The following is a 19,624-nucleotide window of genomic DNA, read 5'->3' on the forward strand; positions in this document are numbered from 1 at the left end:
CATATATCACAAAACACATTGCTAATTTCCAAAATAACAGAGTTAGATAAAATCATCTCAAATACTAATTATTAACGCCCGATAATTTACCGTTATTTTAACCCCGACAAAACGCTACACGAACCGGCGTCGTGTTTTTTTAACCTTTACAATGGTTCTTTTAACCCTAATACAATGTAACGTTTTATAAATATCCAAAATTCTACGCGTTCTAGCGTTAATAAATGGTACTCTAGGGCATTTATTATGATCGTGATATTCTAGTCATTAATGATGAATATTGTAATAACGAGGACCCACACCTGAAAAAATAAGGGTAAAAATAATGAATTATCAAACTGAGTACCTTTACAAAGTATAAAAGTAATCGATCATCAAACTCCGGTACCATCATTACACCCGAGAGCCGAGACAGCAAAAGCAAAAGAGCGAAGTAACATTGTCCGCTGTACAAATATGATAGTGAACCATCTGAAAATATAACTATTTTGATATATTGGAATACAAGAACACAGAAATTCTGAAATCATTTTTATCTTTGAACATTGCTGCACATACAAAGATTTTTGGTTTCAAAATTAATACTGTTGATCATTAGTTGATCGCACTAGGAACTTGCTTGCACGACCTTGAATATCCTCATGCTGTGACTTGGCGAAAAATGAAGATCCAGTGGCAAAACTGGTGTATACCTAAGTCCGTGCTACAGAAACTTCACCTTTCTGATCAGCTACAGCCTCTCTACTCATGTTTACGGAGGAATCATCTTTCAACGACGATGTCTCTGCTGTAACTGCTGGAGGTGTTATTCTTTTTGTAACTGTCATATTCAACCCTTCTGTTGTGTGTATGGTTGCCCCTGTAGTCATTTTCACCTAATATGCACCGAATTTTATGTCATTCTATAAGATAGTTGCATAGAAATAGGAGTACATTTGTTTCAGACTTGTGACTGATAATTAGACTAATTTTTTCTATCAATCACCACTATGTTTGTAGCTTTGTATTTATTTTCTGGACTAATATATCACTACAAAATCAGGAACAGATACCTTTTTAAATAAGAAAGTTTAGCTCTTCTCATTTCAGATATGAGTATACTATAAATACACAAAGGCCATGTTTGTTTGAAGGGATTATATTCCCCGGATAACTACATTATTTTCTCCAAATTTAAAGGATTATATTCTCATCGAATTGTATTACAATCACTTTTTTGAGTCATTTTTATTGATTATAATACCTTCTCTCACAAGGTATGATAATCCCATGAAAATTAACTAAAACAATGATTGAAATATGAATCCGTGGGATTATAATCCTTGACGTTAGATATAAATAAGATAATAATCCAGGATTATAAATCCTTCAAACAATCATGACGAAATGGTAAAATTACAATCAGGCTGTATAGACACAAGTCAAGAGTTCTAGAGAGAGGGAATTGAAGTTCAAAGGATAAACCTGAATAAAGGAGAGAGCAAATACTCTATGGAAGTACTCCCTCCGTCCCTCTGATTTCTATACACTTTCCTTTTCGGGATGTCCCATTTAATTCTATACATTTCAAAACTTTCCCAAAATAGTAAACTTTTATAATATAAAAATTCCACTCACCCACTACTTCCATCTACTTTTTCAAATCTATCAATTAAATATTCATGGGTCCCGCCACTTTACCTATTTTTCTTTCTCTTTCTCATTAATTTACACTACTTTATACATTTTTCTTAGTCTCCGTGTCCATTTCAAACGTATACATCCCAGAGGGACGGAGGGAGTAGCAAACAAGGTGAGTGAGGTTTAGAAGAAGTAATATTTATACTTTGCTCCAAGAGACATCTTACAGAGAGCGAGACATTTCAGAGTGGAATTATGGAAAGGAATTTTTTTTCTTTCTTTGCAATATTGGATTATTGAAAATATCCCAAAACGGCAACCTCGTTTTTCTCTTTAGGGTAGATATAATCAGTTTCTAAATAATACATATGGAAATATAGGTGTAGTATAGCTTTATCTCACCACTAAAGATATATGAAAATACATCCCAGAACTAGTTGTACTATATTGTCGAGAGTTCATTCATAACCTAAACTCAGCTGTAAGTAAGAACCAGTTATAGCCTTATATGTTACTGACCTATTAAGCCCCTTCGTACTAGTTCAAATTTACTAAAAAACAGACCAGCTGAGCAATAATTATAATATAGAATTCCAGATTTACACAAAAAATATCCATATGACTTCAGCTGGTAATAGAACTTACAGGAGGAGCGCCAAGTGCCATTTGGAAGTTAAATCGACGAACAAGCATTGCAACTGCTACTATAGCCTGTAGATGATATAGTGTCATGGCATTGTCTATGATAACTGAAATATAATACTCGAAAAATGACATCTTGCAAAATAAATGGTGGGAACTATGAAACACTTATATCAGTTTAACAAGTAATCATATGGAACTACTCAAATGACTGTAGTCTTATTCACCTCAAATGATGCAAACATGTCCCCTACACACTTCCTTGGTCCTCCACCAAAGGGTAAATAGCTGGAACATTGAACCAAATGTTAAAAAATATGGCAGCATAAACATGACAACCATTATTGTGTATACGAATTAGGAACAGAGCAGAGCAAGATTTTTAAGGGCCACTACTATGCCGTCATCAACTTGAGAAGGCAAACACCATCATAAATTATGCAACAACCATATCAATAATATATATATATATATATATATATATATATATATATATATTAACTTCTACACTAGCCCCCGTGAACGTTATTAATTTAATCTGGAAACTTTTTAATTGACATTTGTTTCAGGCTGATAACAAAGTTCTCTACCTGTTAAACAAGCAACATATGGAATTTAATGATTGGCAGTCTGCAGTGATTACATCAACTTAAATATGTATATGAAAGGTAGTTCCTTTCAAAGTGTATAATCTCTATTTTAAATTTTCAATAAAAGGTACAAGAAGTTAAAGACTTTTAGTGGAAGAACAAACAAGGCATTATAGCTCAACAAGCAGTGCCCTCCATGAACGAACTTAATTTTTTAATACACATATGTAAAGAACACCTTAAAACAAGGAGGGAAAAACAAGAAGCAAGCAAACAAGAACCAAAAAGTAACCTCAAGAGTATTTGTACTAGATTTGTCATCTTCACTATTTCAGAAATTTGAAGCATATTTGGAAGATGTGTGAATTGAAGGACAGACTAGGACTCACATAAAATATAATAGGAGGCTTTGTTGTGTACAGCTTTGGACCAAGAACAACGATAACTTCAGTGTGTGCTATCTTTTTTTAGCAGGTTAAAAGATCATCTGAGAAAGAAAAAATGTGCTGGAACCCTTATGGTTGGCTCCTTAAAGGAGAAAACTATAATACTTGTGCTTTTAAGGTACATATTTGAGTATTTCTTCACGGACAAACCAAGATATGCAGCAATCAGCGTGTAACTCCTAATGCTGACATGCAAACTTCATAAGTGGAAGTAGGTTCTGAGTATATAGAGGAAAAGTTTTCACAGGTATGCATATATATGTATATATGAAACAGGATATTTTGGCTTGGAGATTCATAATCTTTGCTTTCTGATGTGCAAGATAATAGGTTTCTGTTCCTTGTCATTCCTGATGGGGAATCAGAGATGTAGAGCTTAATGGGGACCTAAAATGTATAAGTGAACATATTTCTGGGAGTTAAACATCAAGATGATATGCAAATTGTCATTTAACAACAGATGGCTAGGTGTATTCAATATGAGCCTTAAAGGCACTAAACATTTCATGTCAAAGTATTCAATATCAGTACTTTTTGCGAGCCTCTCATAAAATCTGCATGTTTACTCAGGCTTTAATGCGGGGAATATCTATACTACACTTTTAAAGTTGAAAGATTGAAAGTTTTGGTCGATTGGTACCTGGACAGGTATATGGGCCTTTTTATTTAAATGACATTTTATAACATGTTAAACATATATGAACATCCTCATTAAAACACGCCTATTTACATAAAAATATTTTGACGGGCTTAATTAATTTGGTAGTCAGTCGAAACTTGGGCCAGTTTACAGGCCTCTTTATATATAACATGTTTCAATGAGTCCTTTTATTATATCTAGAACATATTTGAACATCCTCGTTATTATGACTAAAACAAATTTGAACACCCTCATTAAAACACATCTCTCAGAATTATTTGTTCAAAAATCTTTTGACGGGCTTAATTATTATTTTATATGCCCAATAAAAATATATTAATTTAAACATGTCTATTAATCATTTAAAAAACCTATTTTAATTAAAAGACGCACATTATTCTAGCATAAATGTATTATCAATACAAAATTATATATTACAACACATTGTAAAAAAATACATAATCGCCCGGGCTATAAGCTAGTACATTCTGACAGGTAAAATGCATTTTTGAACAAATAAGTTAAATCCTTCTGCACTTTAGATGCTAAGTTTGATTTCTAACACTTCCATGTCTGGATTTCTAATAGGGATGCATTTTGTATGGGTCCACTATAAGTATAACACTGCAAAGGTATTTTGTCTCTCTGAACACATGCACATATTGCAAAATACAAATACACAAAGTATTGAATATCAAGTGGTGTCAAATAGTGGTGCACATTGCCTTTCACTACATTATGACAGAAACATCTGATTGTGTTGACATGGAAATATTCTGCGTATTATTTTACGAGTTGCATTTTTTGTTGGTTTACTAAATGCGATGATGCATACTCTTTGCCAATATAAAATAAAACAGTGCATGCCATGTTAAAATAAGCTTCAACAATCTAAGCCAAACAAAATAGATATCAAACCTAAAAGCCTGGTTGGTCTCATTTGGGTTGGGTCCATCTAAAGGCCACCTTTCAGGATTAAATTTATCTGCATCTTCCCACCTTTGAGGACAGCGATGTAAGTTCCAGATTGAAATGAATATATCTTCATTCCTGTCAACAAGTAATGTTGTGTTAATGGTTTAAACAAATTCTATAAGGCAAGAAATAACTGAAAAAAGAAAGGAAGCTCTGTTGCAACTTAAATATTCAACTACAACCTTCAACACCAAATATGGAGTATGGACACAAATGTAGAGCAAGGAAATAAAATATTCAATTTATGTGTACTTAAGGTTTTGCCTGTCTAGCACTTTAATCATTTAATCTTTCTAATTCTAATGATCTTCTCACATTACATGGTATTAGAGTCTTTAAATTAATAAACGTCTTATACATTTCTAGGCACTATGCATTACTAATACAACTTTTCTCTATTATATATATATATATATATATATATATATATATATATATATATATATATATATATATATATATATATATATATATATATATATATATATATATATTATATGTGTGTGTGTGTGTGTCTGTGTGTCTGTGTGTGTGTCATTGCTCAAAGAAGAACACCCTTAAAAGAACAAAGAACACTATAAAATCTCATATAGAATCTCATCTGAAATTTGAATTAAATTCTAATTTTCAGTTAATTTACCTTTCATCTTGAATAATAATAGCATCTAACATGCTTAACAATAAATATGGATATGACATAACATGATTCTACGTAAAATTCATCGTGTAAAATATATGCATATGATTTTATTCTGGATTTCATAATATTTCATATTAATAATTTAGATGAGCTTAGATGTTAGATTTCTTATACTAAGTTTAATTGGTGTTTAACTACAATTATAATCTTAACAAATTATTTTTTATAAAAAAATAAAGTAGTATGATAGTGTTATTTATTGTTCCTTTCTTAAGGTGTTCTTTGTGGAGTGCAACCCTGTGTGTGTGTGTGTGTGTATCCAACCTTTTTATTGGGTACTCGCCAAGTTTGTCATCTTCAAGAGAGCGTCGGATCAGAACCGGTGGTTGTGGGTAGAGCCTCAATGACTGGAAACAAATTGAGAAACAAACAAGTAAAGATAAACATAACATAACTACACAAGTAATACTTAATATAAAGTCACAAAGAAACAGTGTGCCTCTTCTTACTTCATTGATCACTCGAGTTGTATACTTAAGTTTCTTCATGTCTTCAATGGTCGGAATTCTATCCCCTAAAACTGAATCAACCTATAAACAGAAATTATTAAATTAAAAGGTGAGATATATTAAATAGTCAAAGGATCCATGGTATCTGAGCAAATTAGCAAACTCATAAAAGATGCATGTCAGAATTCCTGCATTTACAATTGTGGTCCCCCCCCCCCCCCCCCCCCAGTTTAAGTTTTATTATACAATAATCAGCAACAAAAAATAAATTGTTAATGCTTAAGGTGCAACTGCAGATTCAGAATGCCCAATACTGCTGAGTCCCTATATCTCTTTACCTGAGGTAAATTCCAAAATATTTTGTTCTATCACTGATATTATCCTTATAGATTTTTTAGTTTACCTCATTTTGAAGCTTCAACATGACACTAGGTTCCTGCAACCAAAATTCCAAAATAGTGAGTAAATTGAATACCTAAGACAGGACAAGCTCTAGAACTTCAAGTAAAAAACTCTACTAAATAAAGACAGAAGCATCTGAGCTTATGAGTTAACATATCCATTAATATGCTTACTAGGAGACTAGGACAAGCTATTTTTTAAAAAGAAAATCTGTATATGTTCCTGAAATAAATATCAGTCATTTATGATGTACTTTATCTAATACTACATAATTACAATTTCTATACAAGTAAAAAGCATAGATTAATTCTGTTTCTTTTGCTAACTAAACATATATTTAGCAGGCCAATCCACACCTTGGAAAGAAGATAAAAAGTCCATGTCAACACTGCAGCAGTTGTTTCATGTCCAGCTATAAGCATTGTCATCAGATCATCACGGAGCTGCTTACTTGAGACCTGCAAAGTATTGCTGAACTTATTATATTACGGTAATAGCATTACTAAAAACACTAATAATAGATAAATAATTATCTCATACGTCATCTCCAGATGCCAACAAAAAATGGAGAATACTAGGATAGTAGGATCTGTTTCATTCATGTATTCTTCGTGAAATTGTAACTCTTCTTCATCTACCATTCTCTGCAGATACATATGACAGATATATATTAAAATGATGACAGAAAAAGAAGCATGTGCAACGTGGAAAGGAACTGGATAAAATTTATTCAAAAATTATGGCTGTGGGGTAGACAAAATTTGTAATTTAATCCTTGCTCTTACCAGATTATTCGAGATAATGATGTAAAGAATTCCTTAAAAAGTAATTGCAGGTGAGAGCTACTTTTAGTGATTAAATTGATAAACTAATTAATAAAACATGCTTACAAGGGAATGCAAAAGGTAACATGAAATGCCACGCGCAAGGCCAAGTAGAATGAAAGAAAGGAAATAGAAAGGACAAGCTGTGTTCTAAGGAGTGCAAGAAAATGAAATTTGGTTGTGGCTTGTAAATTACACAATTACTTTCTATACGTATATCTGCTTATAAAATCTGGTCAAAACTGACATTGGCGCTATAAATTTTAAATAACAACGGCTGAGATATACTGATATACCATTTTATTTTTAATGCTACTTTTGCCTACTGTAACGACATATAGTATGCTCCTACCTGTGTGTAATTCAAGTCCACTATTGATTTTTGTCTTTATATTTCTCCTAACAATATGTTTCCAGGCATATTCCCAGCATTACATGATCTCATTTTTTGCCTAGTATTTCAAAGTTCTAAACTTGCCAGTTATAATTACTTTGATATCATATTTTATAGTATCTGGATACATGAACGGAAAACTTATGTTTGTATGCTGGGATGTGGTTGCCTATAACTGCTTTTGGCTGTTGTGGTATTGCAAGGATTTGTGGCTCATAGATAATGAGTAGTCAGGTCGAACTAACTGACAGTTACCTGCCTAATTTGTAGCATATATTAGGCATGTTTGCCTAATCTCTGTCTCAGCAATGGTAGAAGAGACAAAAAAAGAACTGACAAAAGTTGATCAAATTTTTTTAATCTGGCGCCTTACCTTACATATGGCAATAAGATCATCCAGTGTTCCATTTATCAACTCGAGCGCTGAATTCACCTTTTTAAGCTTTGGCGAAATGTCTTTCCAAATGGGAATTTCCCAGAATGGGATTGGGGAAACACTTCTATCTTCCGCTTCCCGCAGGACGGTGTATACAGCCTACTTCATACATTTTATGCATTAACACATCCGAAAGCACCGTCAGCCAAACTTTGATCAAGTTAGATTTTTGTTTTTTCAGATATGATAGCTTACTCCTTTTTTTGTTAAGCAGATAAGTTACGACACCACTAAACTAACAGACATCTTCTGATAATAGAAACGCACCTCTACTATTCCAGTATCATTTGTTAAAGAGTCAAAGTCATAATTGAAGACAGCTTTTCCAATAATATCCAAAGTTAGACGGGAAAAAAGTGACTCCATCTCCACATCCTCTGCATCAGATGCAGCAGCATCCAGCTTTGCGCACAAGCGATCTGTTGCTTGTCCAAACATGCTTATCATTGCAGTTACATACTGTAAAGGCAACATATTGTAAAGATATAAACAAAAGTTTATCTTTTAAAAGTGGAGTATACCACAGAACACTACCATACTTTCTGATGCAATGCGGGGACTATAGCACGTCGTCTAACACGCCATATTTCCCCATCAGCTGGGATAAGTCCTTTACCCATTACAAACTCTAAGATTTCTGCCAAGATACCCTGTAGAAATAGATTATCAAGAATTGACTTTGGTGTTCAATGTTGGTTGCAACCTTTTGGATGACTTATTAATTTTCTCGAATACTTATCTTTTGAATTTAAACAAACTAATGCATTAAAGAGGGAAAAATCAAAAATCGTAAATGTGCCTTACTTTTGAATAAGCCTTAGAGTTATCCCTTAATATGTGCTTGGCTACAGTAGGATCAGAAACTATCAAAAAGGACTGCAAAATAATATACAAAACTCTATTTTTAGCAAGAAGAACTCTCCACAATTTGAAGTTTCAAGTGTCAAAAAAATTAGAACGCAAACCCAAGAAATACGAGATAGCTAAGAAACTCAGACCTTTGGACCAAATGTCAATCTAAAAACTCCACCGTAAGTGAGGTAAAGCTCATACAGAGGGATGAAAAAGGCTTCGCTTCTAATAGCACTAATAGCTCCTTTTGCCTCTGGAATCTTTGGATAGTCTTCACTGGCACCAATCCACTTAGATAAGACATCGAGTACCTCACTGGGAGCCCCCAATTTTGCCAAACCGTCCAACAACTGTGACTGGAAACTAAGTCCAGCACAAAGATACAAGGATAAAAATATGAATTGCATTGTAATACTAATGAATTGAGGAAACTAAGTACTTAAAGTTCTGTTTTGCCAATTAGCCTCCAAGTTATCTTTTGCCAATTAGCCTCCCAATACAATTCTCGGAAGGGAAAATAAGCTAAACAAAATAAATTATGATCTATTTTATAGGTTGCTTTTAACTTGGAGCTACAATTCTTTGATATTCTAATAAAATGGTCCAAAAGCTTAGTACTAAAATCATACCTCTATGACACAATTATATCATATAGTTAATTGCAAGTGTACTAATTGTAGCTCAACATAGCAGTTAACGGTCGAAAAAAGATTAGTGTGATCATACCCTGATTTCTCAACTGTAAATTCTCCAGAAGCAATTCGAGCAGACAATTCAGCCCGGATCCTCTTCTTCTTCTCCTCCTCCTCATCTTCCTCAGTTGAATTAGGCAGCTTCCCATTTGAAACAGAGCATTTAATTCCAGAAAATCTGTAAGACCCTGATTGAAAAAAAAAAACAGCTAGCATGAACAACAATATGCACATATAAACATTAAGCTTTAAGTAATTAGTATTTACAAACCATTTAATTTGGTGAAAGTGGAAGTGGGGTTTCTTCTATTGTGTTGAATCTTGGATTGGAGGAATTGTTGGGCTGGAAAAAGATGAAGATTGAGAGTGGTGGCCATTGTGTGTGTGTGTGTGTGTTTTGTTTGAGAAGAAAATGAATTTTAAAACACAGACACAGTGTATGTGTTGTAAGTAAGATACAACATAGGAGAGGAGGATAGAGAGAGGCTAGCAGACAGTTTGGAATCTGCAAAACCTCAACCGTCCAAGATTCTCTTCTTTATGTTTGGTTTTATTGGCTATCATTTGGAGACGTTGGCTGGGTACGGTATTTCAGTTTTGGTTCTCCCATTCAATATCGGATTTTATATCAAGACTGCTTTGTGTGCCCGCGTTCCGGGTCTTGCTCATTAAATTATAGGAAATTGATAAAAGATAAAAGTTTATTTTTCGTTATTGCAAACTAGAGCATCTCGTGTGAATTGATTATATTAGCTAAATTGGACAGGTAGAATATCAGGTAAAACTAGTTGAGAAACCGCGCGTTGCGGTGGTCTATAAAAATTATATTAATTATTCAATATTAATATGTAGAATAAAATAAATTTGTGGCGGCGTATAAAAATTATATTAATGATTCAAAATTAATACATGTAGAATAAAATATATTTTATATTATAAACATCTCGATGAAATACCAATATTAATATATAAAATTGTAAAATTGGATTACAATTCATGAGTGGAAAAATGAAAATAAATTTTTACATGTAATTAATGATTTAAAGCACAACGAAGATTAAGTTTAGTCGTGTGTTTTTTGAAAAGTAATCATGTTCTTCACTGACATTGTCACATTCCTCCATTTTCTTTGGATTGGTTGTGCACAGAAACAGAGCTATCTGAGAGGCGCCACCTAAACGCCACTCGTTTCTCCTTTATATAAGTATATTGATTTGCTGAACCTGTAAAAAATTATGCAGTATTGATTATATTGGTTAGCTATAATATATAAATAATAGGTTATTAATATTTAGATTTTTATAAATAAAATATATCAGTTTAATATGGTTATAATGATGTGTAATCTTACTACAGATTTCTTGCAGGCCTGTAGAGATTCGACAAATATAGTCATCTATAGGATGTTGGCAAATGCTAAGATTACAGACATGCGGTGGGTATGGTTAGAGAGTGATTTTTTTTAAAGAGACTTGGCTACATTTTTTATTTATTGTATGTCAGTTCAGTTTTTAACTAAGGGCTCTTCATGGTTGGAGATGCTCTCGAGGACATTTGGTTCGATTCAGTAAAATGGAATGAAATTCAAAAAGGGAAAAGAAGAGAAAGGAAAAGAATGATGCTCAATTACCTGTTTGGTTTTAGTCCGAAAACGAAATGAAAAAAATTATATGATTATCTTTATATTCGATTTTTCAAATATAAATAATATCAAAAAAAGTCAAAAAATATTAATATTTATAAAAAATAGTTTATTTATATTTTCATATTTTTATACAATTTATTATTTAAAATATCATTAATATTTTAAATACCTTGACTTATAAATTACATCAAAATTGTTTTTAATATATAAAAACTAAATTAAAAGATTATTGATTTTCAAAAATAGTTTACATATTACTTTTAATTTATTGAATTCTGAAATAAATTATTAATGAAATGAAAAAAGAATCATCAAAGATAAAAGAAATACCTGGTGGCGGTGGGAAATGGATTATGAGGAACGTTGGGTAGACCTAAAACTAAAAAGATGAAAAGGGAATGATACTTTTTACAAAACAAATGCCAACAAAGGGAATGAGTTTTGTTATTGAAGCGTTGAAAACGGATAAGCGGAACTTCAAAAAAGGGGTGTGGCTGCTCGAACACAATCGTTCAAACTGCTGGAAATGAAAAATAAGCTCAAATGTCATATATAGGGTGGGAGTTGTCACCCCTCCCTGGGTAGTGGGGTTGGCTATATATCCAAGATTACAACTATTTTTTACTCTATTGAATATAAAGATATTATTCTAGAAAATAGCTGGAGTTGTCACCCCTCCCTGGGTAGTGGGGTTGGCTATATATCCAAGATTACAACTATTTTTTACTCTATTGAATATAAAGATATTATTCTAGAAAATAGCTGCAGTTCCTACTCCTTTGTTGCTTGCACATTTGAGGGAACATTTGTCTTCTTTGACTGAATAGTTTTGTACAATGCTTAGTTGTTTTGTAGTTAGAAATGGTAGACCTCTGGTTCTTCAACATAGGACTAACACCTTCTATAGCTCAGTTTCCAAAATTGTTTGTCTTTTTTCTGTTTAACCCATGTGACTATTGTCCGTTTATATTATTGTAGTTGTCAATTAATAGTCTTCAAATGTAGCAATTGATGAATCAATAAGTAGTCGTTGATAGCTTTGTTGATTAGTTGTTGATCACTTCTTGAGTTATTAGTTGATAGAACAATCTTCACTAGCCGTTGATGGCTTGTATAGCAGTTGATGAATCTATTATTCCTCATCCGTCGATAGTTTGATTTAGCCGTTAGATCTTCATTTCACTTGTGCAGTTTACATGACTAAAAATATTTATAAATTAAAATCCTAACTACAAATCAATTGATAGAACAAAAATATTATCAGTTGATCAACCTATTTTATCAACTGTTAATACGAAAAAGCACCAGTTTTGTTATAGTACTTCATCATCCGTTGATGGATTATCTGATCAACGGATATTACAAATAATATGTTATCCGTTATTCAGCTACATTTAAATACAAATAAAATTATACTAAGTATTTTGACTTAAAATCAAGATTGATATATTCCTAACACGTAATAGAATTGATTTAAAACTATATAACGAATTGTATATTTGAAATCTTTACAATAAAAATTACATGAAATAAACATTTGAATCACATAAACAGAATTAAAATAATTGAGATATATTCAAATTTCATAACCGAACTTTGATCATTTACATGTCACTCATTTTGACTCCGGGTTATATGATTTAAGAGTGCATTTCATATATTTTTTTATAAAGACTTTAAATATATAATCTGAAATCGAATCTACAATTTATTTAAAAAAAGGTATTATATGTGAAAAGCTAAATGTACATGATTATTATAGATAGAAGCAAAAAATGTGATGCTCACATTAGCAAAAGTCAAATATATAGTGATATCACTGAAAATATTCCTCCGTATATAATATAGTTTTATATCTTTCTAAGAAGATAAGGAGCGGTATTTTGCTTGATTTGTTTATCGGAGATCGAACCCTCCAAAGTTGTTAAAGAGTTTTGATGAGGGTGTTTAATTTTAAAAATATTATTTTTAAGAAAGTCAAACGTAAACTTTTACAAGTGTGGGTTCTCAATCTAGTTTCAAATTCAATTTATTTGAAGATGCATCATATTTTTAGATATAAATTGAATTAATTCTGAGTTCTTGATTTATTAACTTTCAATTTTTTTTAATTTCATTTTTTCGATGAAGTGACAATAATAGATTCTTTCTATCTTTTATTCTAGATATAGTAACAATGTTCCAGTTCGCTATAGCTAAGAAGTGAGGGAGTTCTTGTTCCTATAATCTGCACCATGTGTTCTGGAGACATTGAACATCTCCTGCATCTGTTTTTAGTAAATTTTGAGAGTTGTGACCGAAGTTTACACCAATTTTCAAAATTTGGTCAGAGCTCCAAATTCTCAAAAAGGTGGCCAAATTTTAGTTTCGCTTTTCAAAAGTGTGGCTCTCGTTAAATGTCACTTCACGGGAGCCACATTTTTGAATAACGGCGCCAAAGTTTCGCCACCTTTCTGAGAATTTGAAACTCATTTTTACCCTCTGTCCGTTACTCCCGTTAGTGACATTTAACGGGAGCCGCACTTTTAAAAATCAGAGTCAAAGTCCGGCCACCTTTTTGAGAATTTTGAACTCTGGCCAACTCTACGGAAATCGGTGTAAACTCTGGTCACAACTTAGAAGTTTATTCTCTGTTTTTTGACTGCCCCTTTGCAAGTTCTTGTTGGCAGATTATGGGTCTGGACATGAGAACAGTGGAGAGTGTACCTGAATGGTTCTTACAGCAGCTGAGTACAGAGACTAGTGATAACTTGGTAATGATAGCAACAGTGGTCTGGGGCATTTGGTGGGCAAGAAATAAGCGAGTCTGGGAAGGGAAAACTGTGCCACCATCTGTTGCAATGTCATGTAGTTCTTCTCAGGTTACCGAGTGGAGGAACGCTCACAGCAGGCGAAGACAAATGGGGAATTTCTTTCTGCAGCAGGAGAAGCTTCAATATCCTAACAGGTGGACGTCCCCAGAAGTTGGTGCTTTAAAACTTAATGTAGATGCCTCAGTTTATCTGGGTGCTGAATCATCATGGGACTTTTATCCAGAGTCGAATAATGACATTTGCTGGCAAGATTGATGTTCTGGAAGCTGAGCTAGTGGGGATTTTGGAAGCTCTAAAATGGACCTCTGCTTTCTCTGGCTATAAGATCACAATCGAAAGTGATTCTTTGTTAAGCGTGAAAGCAATCCAGGGAAACATCCAAAACCAATTGGAGGCAGGAATGTTAGTAGACCAATGTCGGGATATTCTTAGGGTTAGAGTACGCTAAATAGCTTCATTGATTTATCGTCTCCTCCACAATGTGTGTTGGGGATACTTATGTCGGACGTTTGAAGTTTAATGAAATTTCCGTTATTCAAAAAAAAACATTAAAATGATAGGAGTAAATTTTAGAATTTTTCATAATATAGATACCTCATAACTAATGAAATAAGCTGTATATCCAAAGGCTCTTAAATAAAAGAGTGGACCCTTGAATCCTTGAACGAGAAGTATACTTGTAACAAGTTTATAGACTCAGAGTTGATAAATCTATGTCTACATTAATAAAAAGAAGAGAAATGAAACGACCATTACAAAAGAAAGCAGCATATAGAAAAGAACTTCTACTATTAGTGCAACAAACATATGTACCTGAGGTCTCGGATAAGATACAAAAGTGGTGTGTTTTAATCACTTTTTTGTTTTATGATGCAAAACCGTTTTTGCTTTCCTCCACTTGTTCTTGATTTTCTTATTTGTACCTGCTGCATGCCGAATACTACTCTTTATTTTTGACTTAACCTTTTTCTTTGTCTTGCTGCTCTTTTTTTCTCCTAATTCATCATCATCATCGTTGTCATCATCGTCTTTCTTATCGCTGCTCGATGAACTTGATGAGTATATACTTTCGTCCTCGGAGTCTTCCATCTCCTTGTCTGTCTTTGAATCAGTGGATTTCATTGTGTTTGTTCGGCTTTTTGGTTCGTTTTCAGCATCATCGTATTGTTCATCTCCACTTGATGAACTATGGTCGTGCTCAAATTCATGATCCACTGAACTGCCATCTGGCATTTCAGTGGATTGACTGATGATGTCGTTGTTGTCTTCGTGATCAGAATGATCACAACTATCAGCATTATGATCTGAGGGGCTGCTACTTCTGCTGCTGACATTGTCCGCGTGGTCGTTTTCTTTTGCTGATTCTTTGTCAGGGGAGGCTGTTGGAGCCGGAGGATTAGGCGCGTCGAATTCAAGGAAACTAAGAGCAGCAACAACATCAGTGATGTAGGGGCGGACTGTTGGTTCCTCTTGAAGACACATGGCGGCTACTCCTACTGCTTGATTCAGGCTTTTTACCGAAAAGTCTTTGTTAAGAAGTGGATCTGCCATCTCGGGAAATCTTTTTGGATCCCTAAATATTGGTTGTGCCTGTTCAAGGAACAAAATGCACACACATGTTCATTTGTGCTACTTGAGAGTATAATTTAAGGGGGACCATGTGTCCCCGTGCCTCTTTCTGGATCCGCCTCTGGACAGTTGTGACGGTGTCTAGTATAATTGTTGAAACAGTACAAAATGATGATATATGTAAACAGACGTACCCAAGTAACTAGATTCTGCTCTTTTGCTGGTCGATTAGGATCAATGGCACGACGGCCAGTGATTAGCTCAAGCAGCACGACTCCAAAACTGTATATGTCTGACTTCATGGTGAGTTCCCCTGTGCTTGCATACTCTGGAGCACTATAACCATAAGTACCCATCACTCGAGCAGGTATAGCTGCATTGCCGGATTCTGCAAGCTTGGCAAGCCCAAAATCACATAGTTTTGGGTTATAATTATCGTCTAACAAGATTTTGGATGATTTGAAATCACTGTATATAATTGGAGGTTTCGCCTCTTCATGCAAGTACTCTAGACCTTGAGCTGCACCCGTGGCTATTTTCATCCTTGTGACCCAATCTAATGGATTTTTATCCGCTGCTCTCTCTGCATCTTCAACGTAATTATGCAATAAAGCAGTGTACTTCAAAACAAGCAAAAAGACTATCTATAATCATGTATACTAACCTAGAAGATGAGTTTCCAGGGAACCCAATGGCATGTAGTCGTAGACTAAAATTCTCTGATCACCATCAGCGCAGTATCCAAGAAGGTTGATAAGATTTGGGTGTTTTATAGGACTCAAGATCCTCACTTCATCGAGGAATTCCTTGGTCCCTTTGATTCCATTTCTGTCCAGTTGTTTAACAGCCACAACCTATTCAAAATTGATGTATGAGTATTAAGTAGTAAAGCTCTTTGTTCTGTAACAGATACTAATAAAAATGGATAGTCCAAGTCAAGTGTGTGTCGTAAACCTGGCCAGTTGATTTAAGTGTCCCTTTAAAAACTCTTCCAAATCCATCATCAAACAGAACACATTCCTGTCTGAAATTCTTGGTTGCAGTGGCCATTTCTCTGAATGTAAAAGCATGCGCTGCAATATCTGCATTGTCTGTATCAGCAAAGAAAATCTTATGCTAAATAGTGATAAAAAAGCTCTATTAATTCTGCTGAGAAAATTTCATCAGCACTCATCATTTGATCTCATTATTCCACATTTGCTAAGTATAGTATCTTGAATTTGCAGATGGAATTCGTTCAGAATAATCAATATTTCTTCTAAAATCACGCACAACGTATTTAAATATATCAATGCAATGTGTGTGTGGAGGAAAATTTGCAAGTACCAGAGGACGATGGCGCTCCCGCCTGAGCAACAGGCACCTTCTCCTGGTCCTGTTCATCCGAATCATTACTTGAAAAACATGGGAAACAATTCATTTCTAACACGAATAAAAAATATGTTTCGACAAAATAATAAGTTTTCCCACCCGAGCAAAAATGCAACAATGCAATGCACTCAAATAGGAGGTGATCCAAGGAAATAGATATCATGGAATATTACAGCATGCATGAAGAGGAAAGTCATGAAACATAAGGATGAATATGAAACCGAGTAAAATTCATGCAGGCCGGAAAGCGGAGGAAGGGGAGAAGAAAAATGGAGGAGGGGGTCCTCCAGCAGCAAGCAGGTGAAGGAGGACCCTGAGGGAGGGGAAGGTGGTCAAGTTGAGAAAAAAAGGATGAAAAATAATTAGTCATTTGGAGAGGGAAAGGGAGTTGATGTTTTTCGGGGTGGTGATTCAGCTAGCACACCTTGCAATTTGAGACCAGGAGATTATTTGGGAACTCATTTGTGGACATCTCTTCTTCTTTCCTACTCACTCTTCAATCTTCTTCTTTACTTTATCTTTCACTTTCAGTTTTTCAGTTTTTTTCGTATTTTTACTGATGATATTATTTTCTTTTCCTAAAGTTAGACATTTATCCAAAGAACGTAATAAGAAACTCTTTTAGAAATGATTTATACATCTAAAAACAGGGGTCAAGATCCTATATGCTGAGATTTCAGAAATAGATCCCGATGAGCCTATTAAGGAGGCATGGATGGGAATATATCTTATTTGCGGCATCAAGGAGGAGTATACTGCTTTCTTCACTTCAATTCAAGGATGGGCAAACCAGCCTAGTATTGTGAAATTGGAGAATTTGCTAACCAATCAAGATGCTCTAGCAATCCAGATGGCAAAAGCTTTAATTTCTGAAAATGATGAGGCATTGTTTGCAGGCAGAAGGCACTACAACTACAAGAATCAGACGGGAAATCATTTCAAAGAAAAAGACTACTTGAAGGGGAAGTTATTCAGTAGCGGGGAGCAATGGAGGCTGAAGAATGCAAATGAAAGAGGAAGCTATGGAAGAGGAAGCTGGACTAGAAAGAACTTCTTACTGAAGGATATAAATTTTGAAAATTCAGAATATGAAACGAGGAAGAAACTAATTTGCAATAGACTTGGCAAACCTGGACACGTAGAGAAGTTCTGCAGATCACACAAATTGTCGAAGGAAATGCAAGCATCTCTCAAAATTAAACGAGAAAAGTTTTGATGATTGAGGAACTTGTCTTTCAACTGAGATAACAGATATGGAGAAGTTTGTTCAAAAATCTGCCCTGAATTTTATTAATGGAGGCACTTTAGAAGGAGGTCTTGCAACAATAGATTGTTCAAAAGACTGGATAGTTGATTCTGGATAATCTCATAGTGGCATTTCTTTGCTTTCATCCCAGAAGGAACACTCGGTGAACAAAAAGCAATTGTGACAGCAGATAGTTCCGTGCATCCGACAAAGAACGAAGAACATAAAGAATTCAGATTTAAACAGAATATCTGTTTCATATATTATCATGTAACTAATAACTCCTGATGCCAACACAGGAAAATATTAAGATTCCATCTGGTATCACAATTGATAGTATGACAGAGGAGGCATCAACAGTAATGCCAATAACCAGAAAAGTCCAATCTAACTTGGTCTTGACACAAATCTCATTGCTTCCTTCCAAAAACTACATAAAAAATCTATGAAAATTTCACCCCTACAATATGTATTTTGTCATCATAATCAGAGTCATGACTATTTACTTGTTAACAGAATCATGACCTTCATTAAGCAAGCGGCTTAGATCGTATACGCCATACTGCACTCCAGAGCGACCAATACTTTGATCGTATAAGCCTTATATTCCTTTCGATTATCTTGACTTGGCTTGGAAAATCACCTAGTTTGCAACGAAACAAAAGGAGGGACAAAATCTGGCGGCAAAGAGACATATCAAGGAACGCGGATTCTAGGTCATCAATCTGTTCTGCTGTAGTATAAGCAAGCTCTCGTATCTCCGACAACAATTTATTTACGGTTGGATCATCATTATGAAACTTCTCAGCTGTGATTAAGTAAAAATGAATTATGCTCTCAACTGGTTGTTCATGCACGGGGAGTTCTTTGTTAGACTTAAAAGCTGTTAATAATTTTATTTCTAGAGAACGGAGAGCTTCCGATGTCGCCATTAACCGCTGGTGTTTGAGTGTTTGTTTATTATATAGGCTCATCGGTCTCTTAGAATTGGAATAGGTTTAGGGTTTTAGAAAGAGTCAGAACTCTTGTAGGTTTAGGTTTAACCCGTTTTTATATTTCATTTTTCACTTTTTAATTAGTTTGCACTCGTTAACATTATTTAAAATCATCGATCATCAAAAGCATAGTAGGACTCTAATATCATCTCATTCCATTTTTCTAATTTTCTTAGAGTTATAGATTTTAAATATCGAAAGAATTGTCCTTTAACATACTATTAGAATTAGATTAGAAGTAGGAAAGGTATTATAATTTACTAAGAATCAGGTATTCTAATTTACCACGAATAAGTGTTCGAATTATATTTTAAGCAGAATAT

General features: G+C 34.1%; 2 protein-coding genes across 2 annotated transcripts; both read right to left on the reverse strand.

The window, feature by feature from the left end:
• Positions 1–462: 462 nt before the first annotated feature.
• On the reverse strand, positions 463–10,184 carry LOC108193554 (protein LUTEIN DEFICIENT 5, chloroplastic). The gene is given in 17 exon segments (XM_017360263.2): positions 463–875; positions 2,266–2,331; positions 2,490–2,550; positions 4,857–4,988; positions 5,878–5,960; positions 6,063–6,143; positions 6,466–6,498; positions 6,821–6,922; positions 7,005–7,043; positions 7,046–7,108; positions 8,056–8,217; positions 8,386–8,577; positions 8,658–8,768; positions 8,923–8,994; positions 9,117–9,333; positions 9,697–9,850; positions 9,934–10,184. Coding segments are annotated over 17 exon segments (1,857 nt in total). The 5' UTR covers positions 10,040–10,184; the 3' UTR covers positions 463–692.
• A 4,560-nt stretch (positions 10,185–14,744) lies between these two features.
• Positions 14,745–17,421, reverse strand: LOC108195301 (probable serine/threonine-protein kinase PBL25). Its single transcript, XM_017362258.2, has 5 exons — positions 17,016–17,421; positions 16,644–16,780; positions 16,354–16,543; positions 15,884–16,272; positions 14,745–15,710 (listed from the first exon to the last, which is right to left on the reverse strand). Exons 1-5 carry the CDS (start codon positions 17,221–17,223, stop codon positions 14,973–14,975), a joined length of 1,662 nt encoding a protein of 553 aa, XP_017217747.1. The 5' UTR covers positions 17,224–17,421; the 3' UTR covers positions 14,745–14,972.
• Between the last annotated feature and the right edge of the window lie 2,203 nt (positions 17,422–19,624).

Source organism: Daucus carota, chromosome 7 (assembly GCF_001625215.2).
Source record: "Daucus carota subsp. sativus chromosome 7, DH1 v3.0, whole genome shotgun sequence".
NCBI classification, from domain to species: domain Eukaryota; kingdom Viridiplantae; phylum Streptophyta; class Magnoliopsida; order Apiales; family Apiaceae; genus Daucus; species Daucus carota.

Excerpts from the sequence above, each read along its gene's own strand:
- LOC108195301 (XM_017362258.2), bottom strand. The coding sequence starts at position 17,223 with ATGATATCTATTTCCTTGGATCACCTCCTATTTGAGTGCATTGCATTG. Across the intron at positions 16,544-16,643 it reads CACTTAAATCAACTGGCCAG|GTTGTGGCTGTTAAACAACT; the intron begins GTTTACGACACA and ends AATTTTGAATAG. Across the intron at positions 16,273-16,353 it reads CCTGGAAACTCATCTTCTAG|AGAGAGCAGCGGATAAAAAT; the intron begins GTTAGTATACAT and ends TTGAAGATGCAG.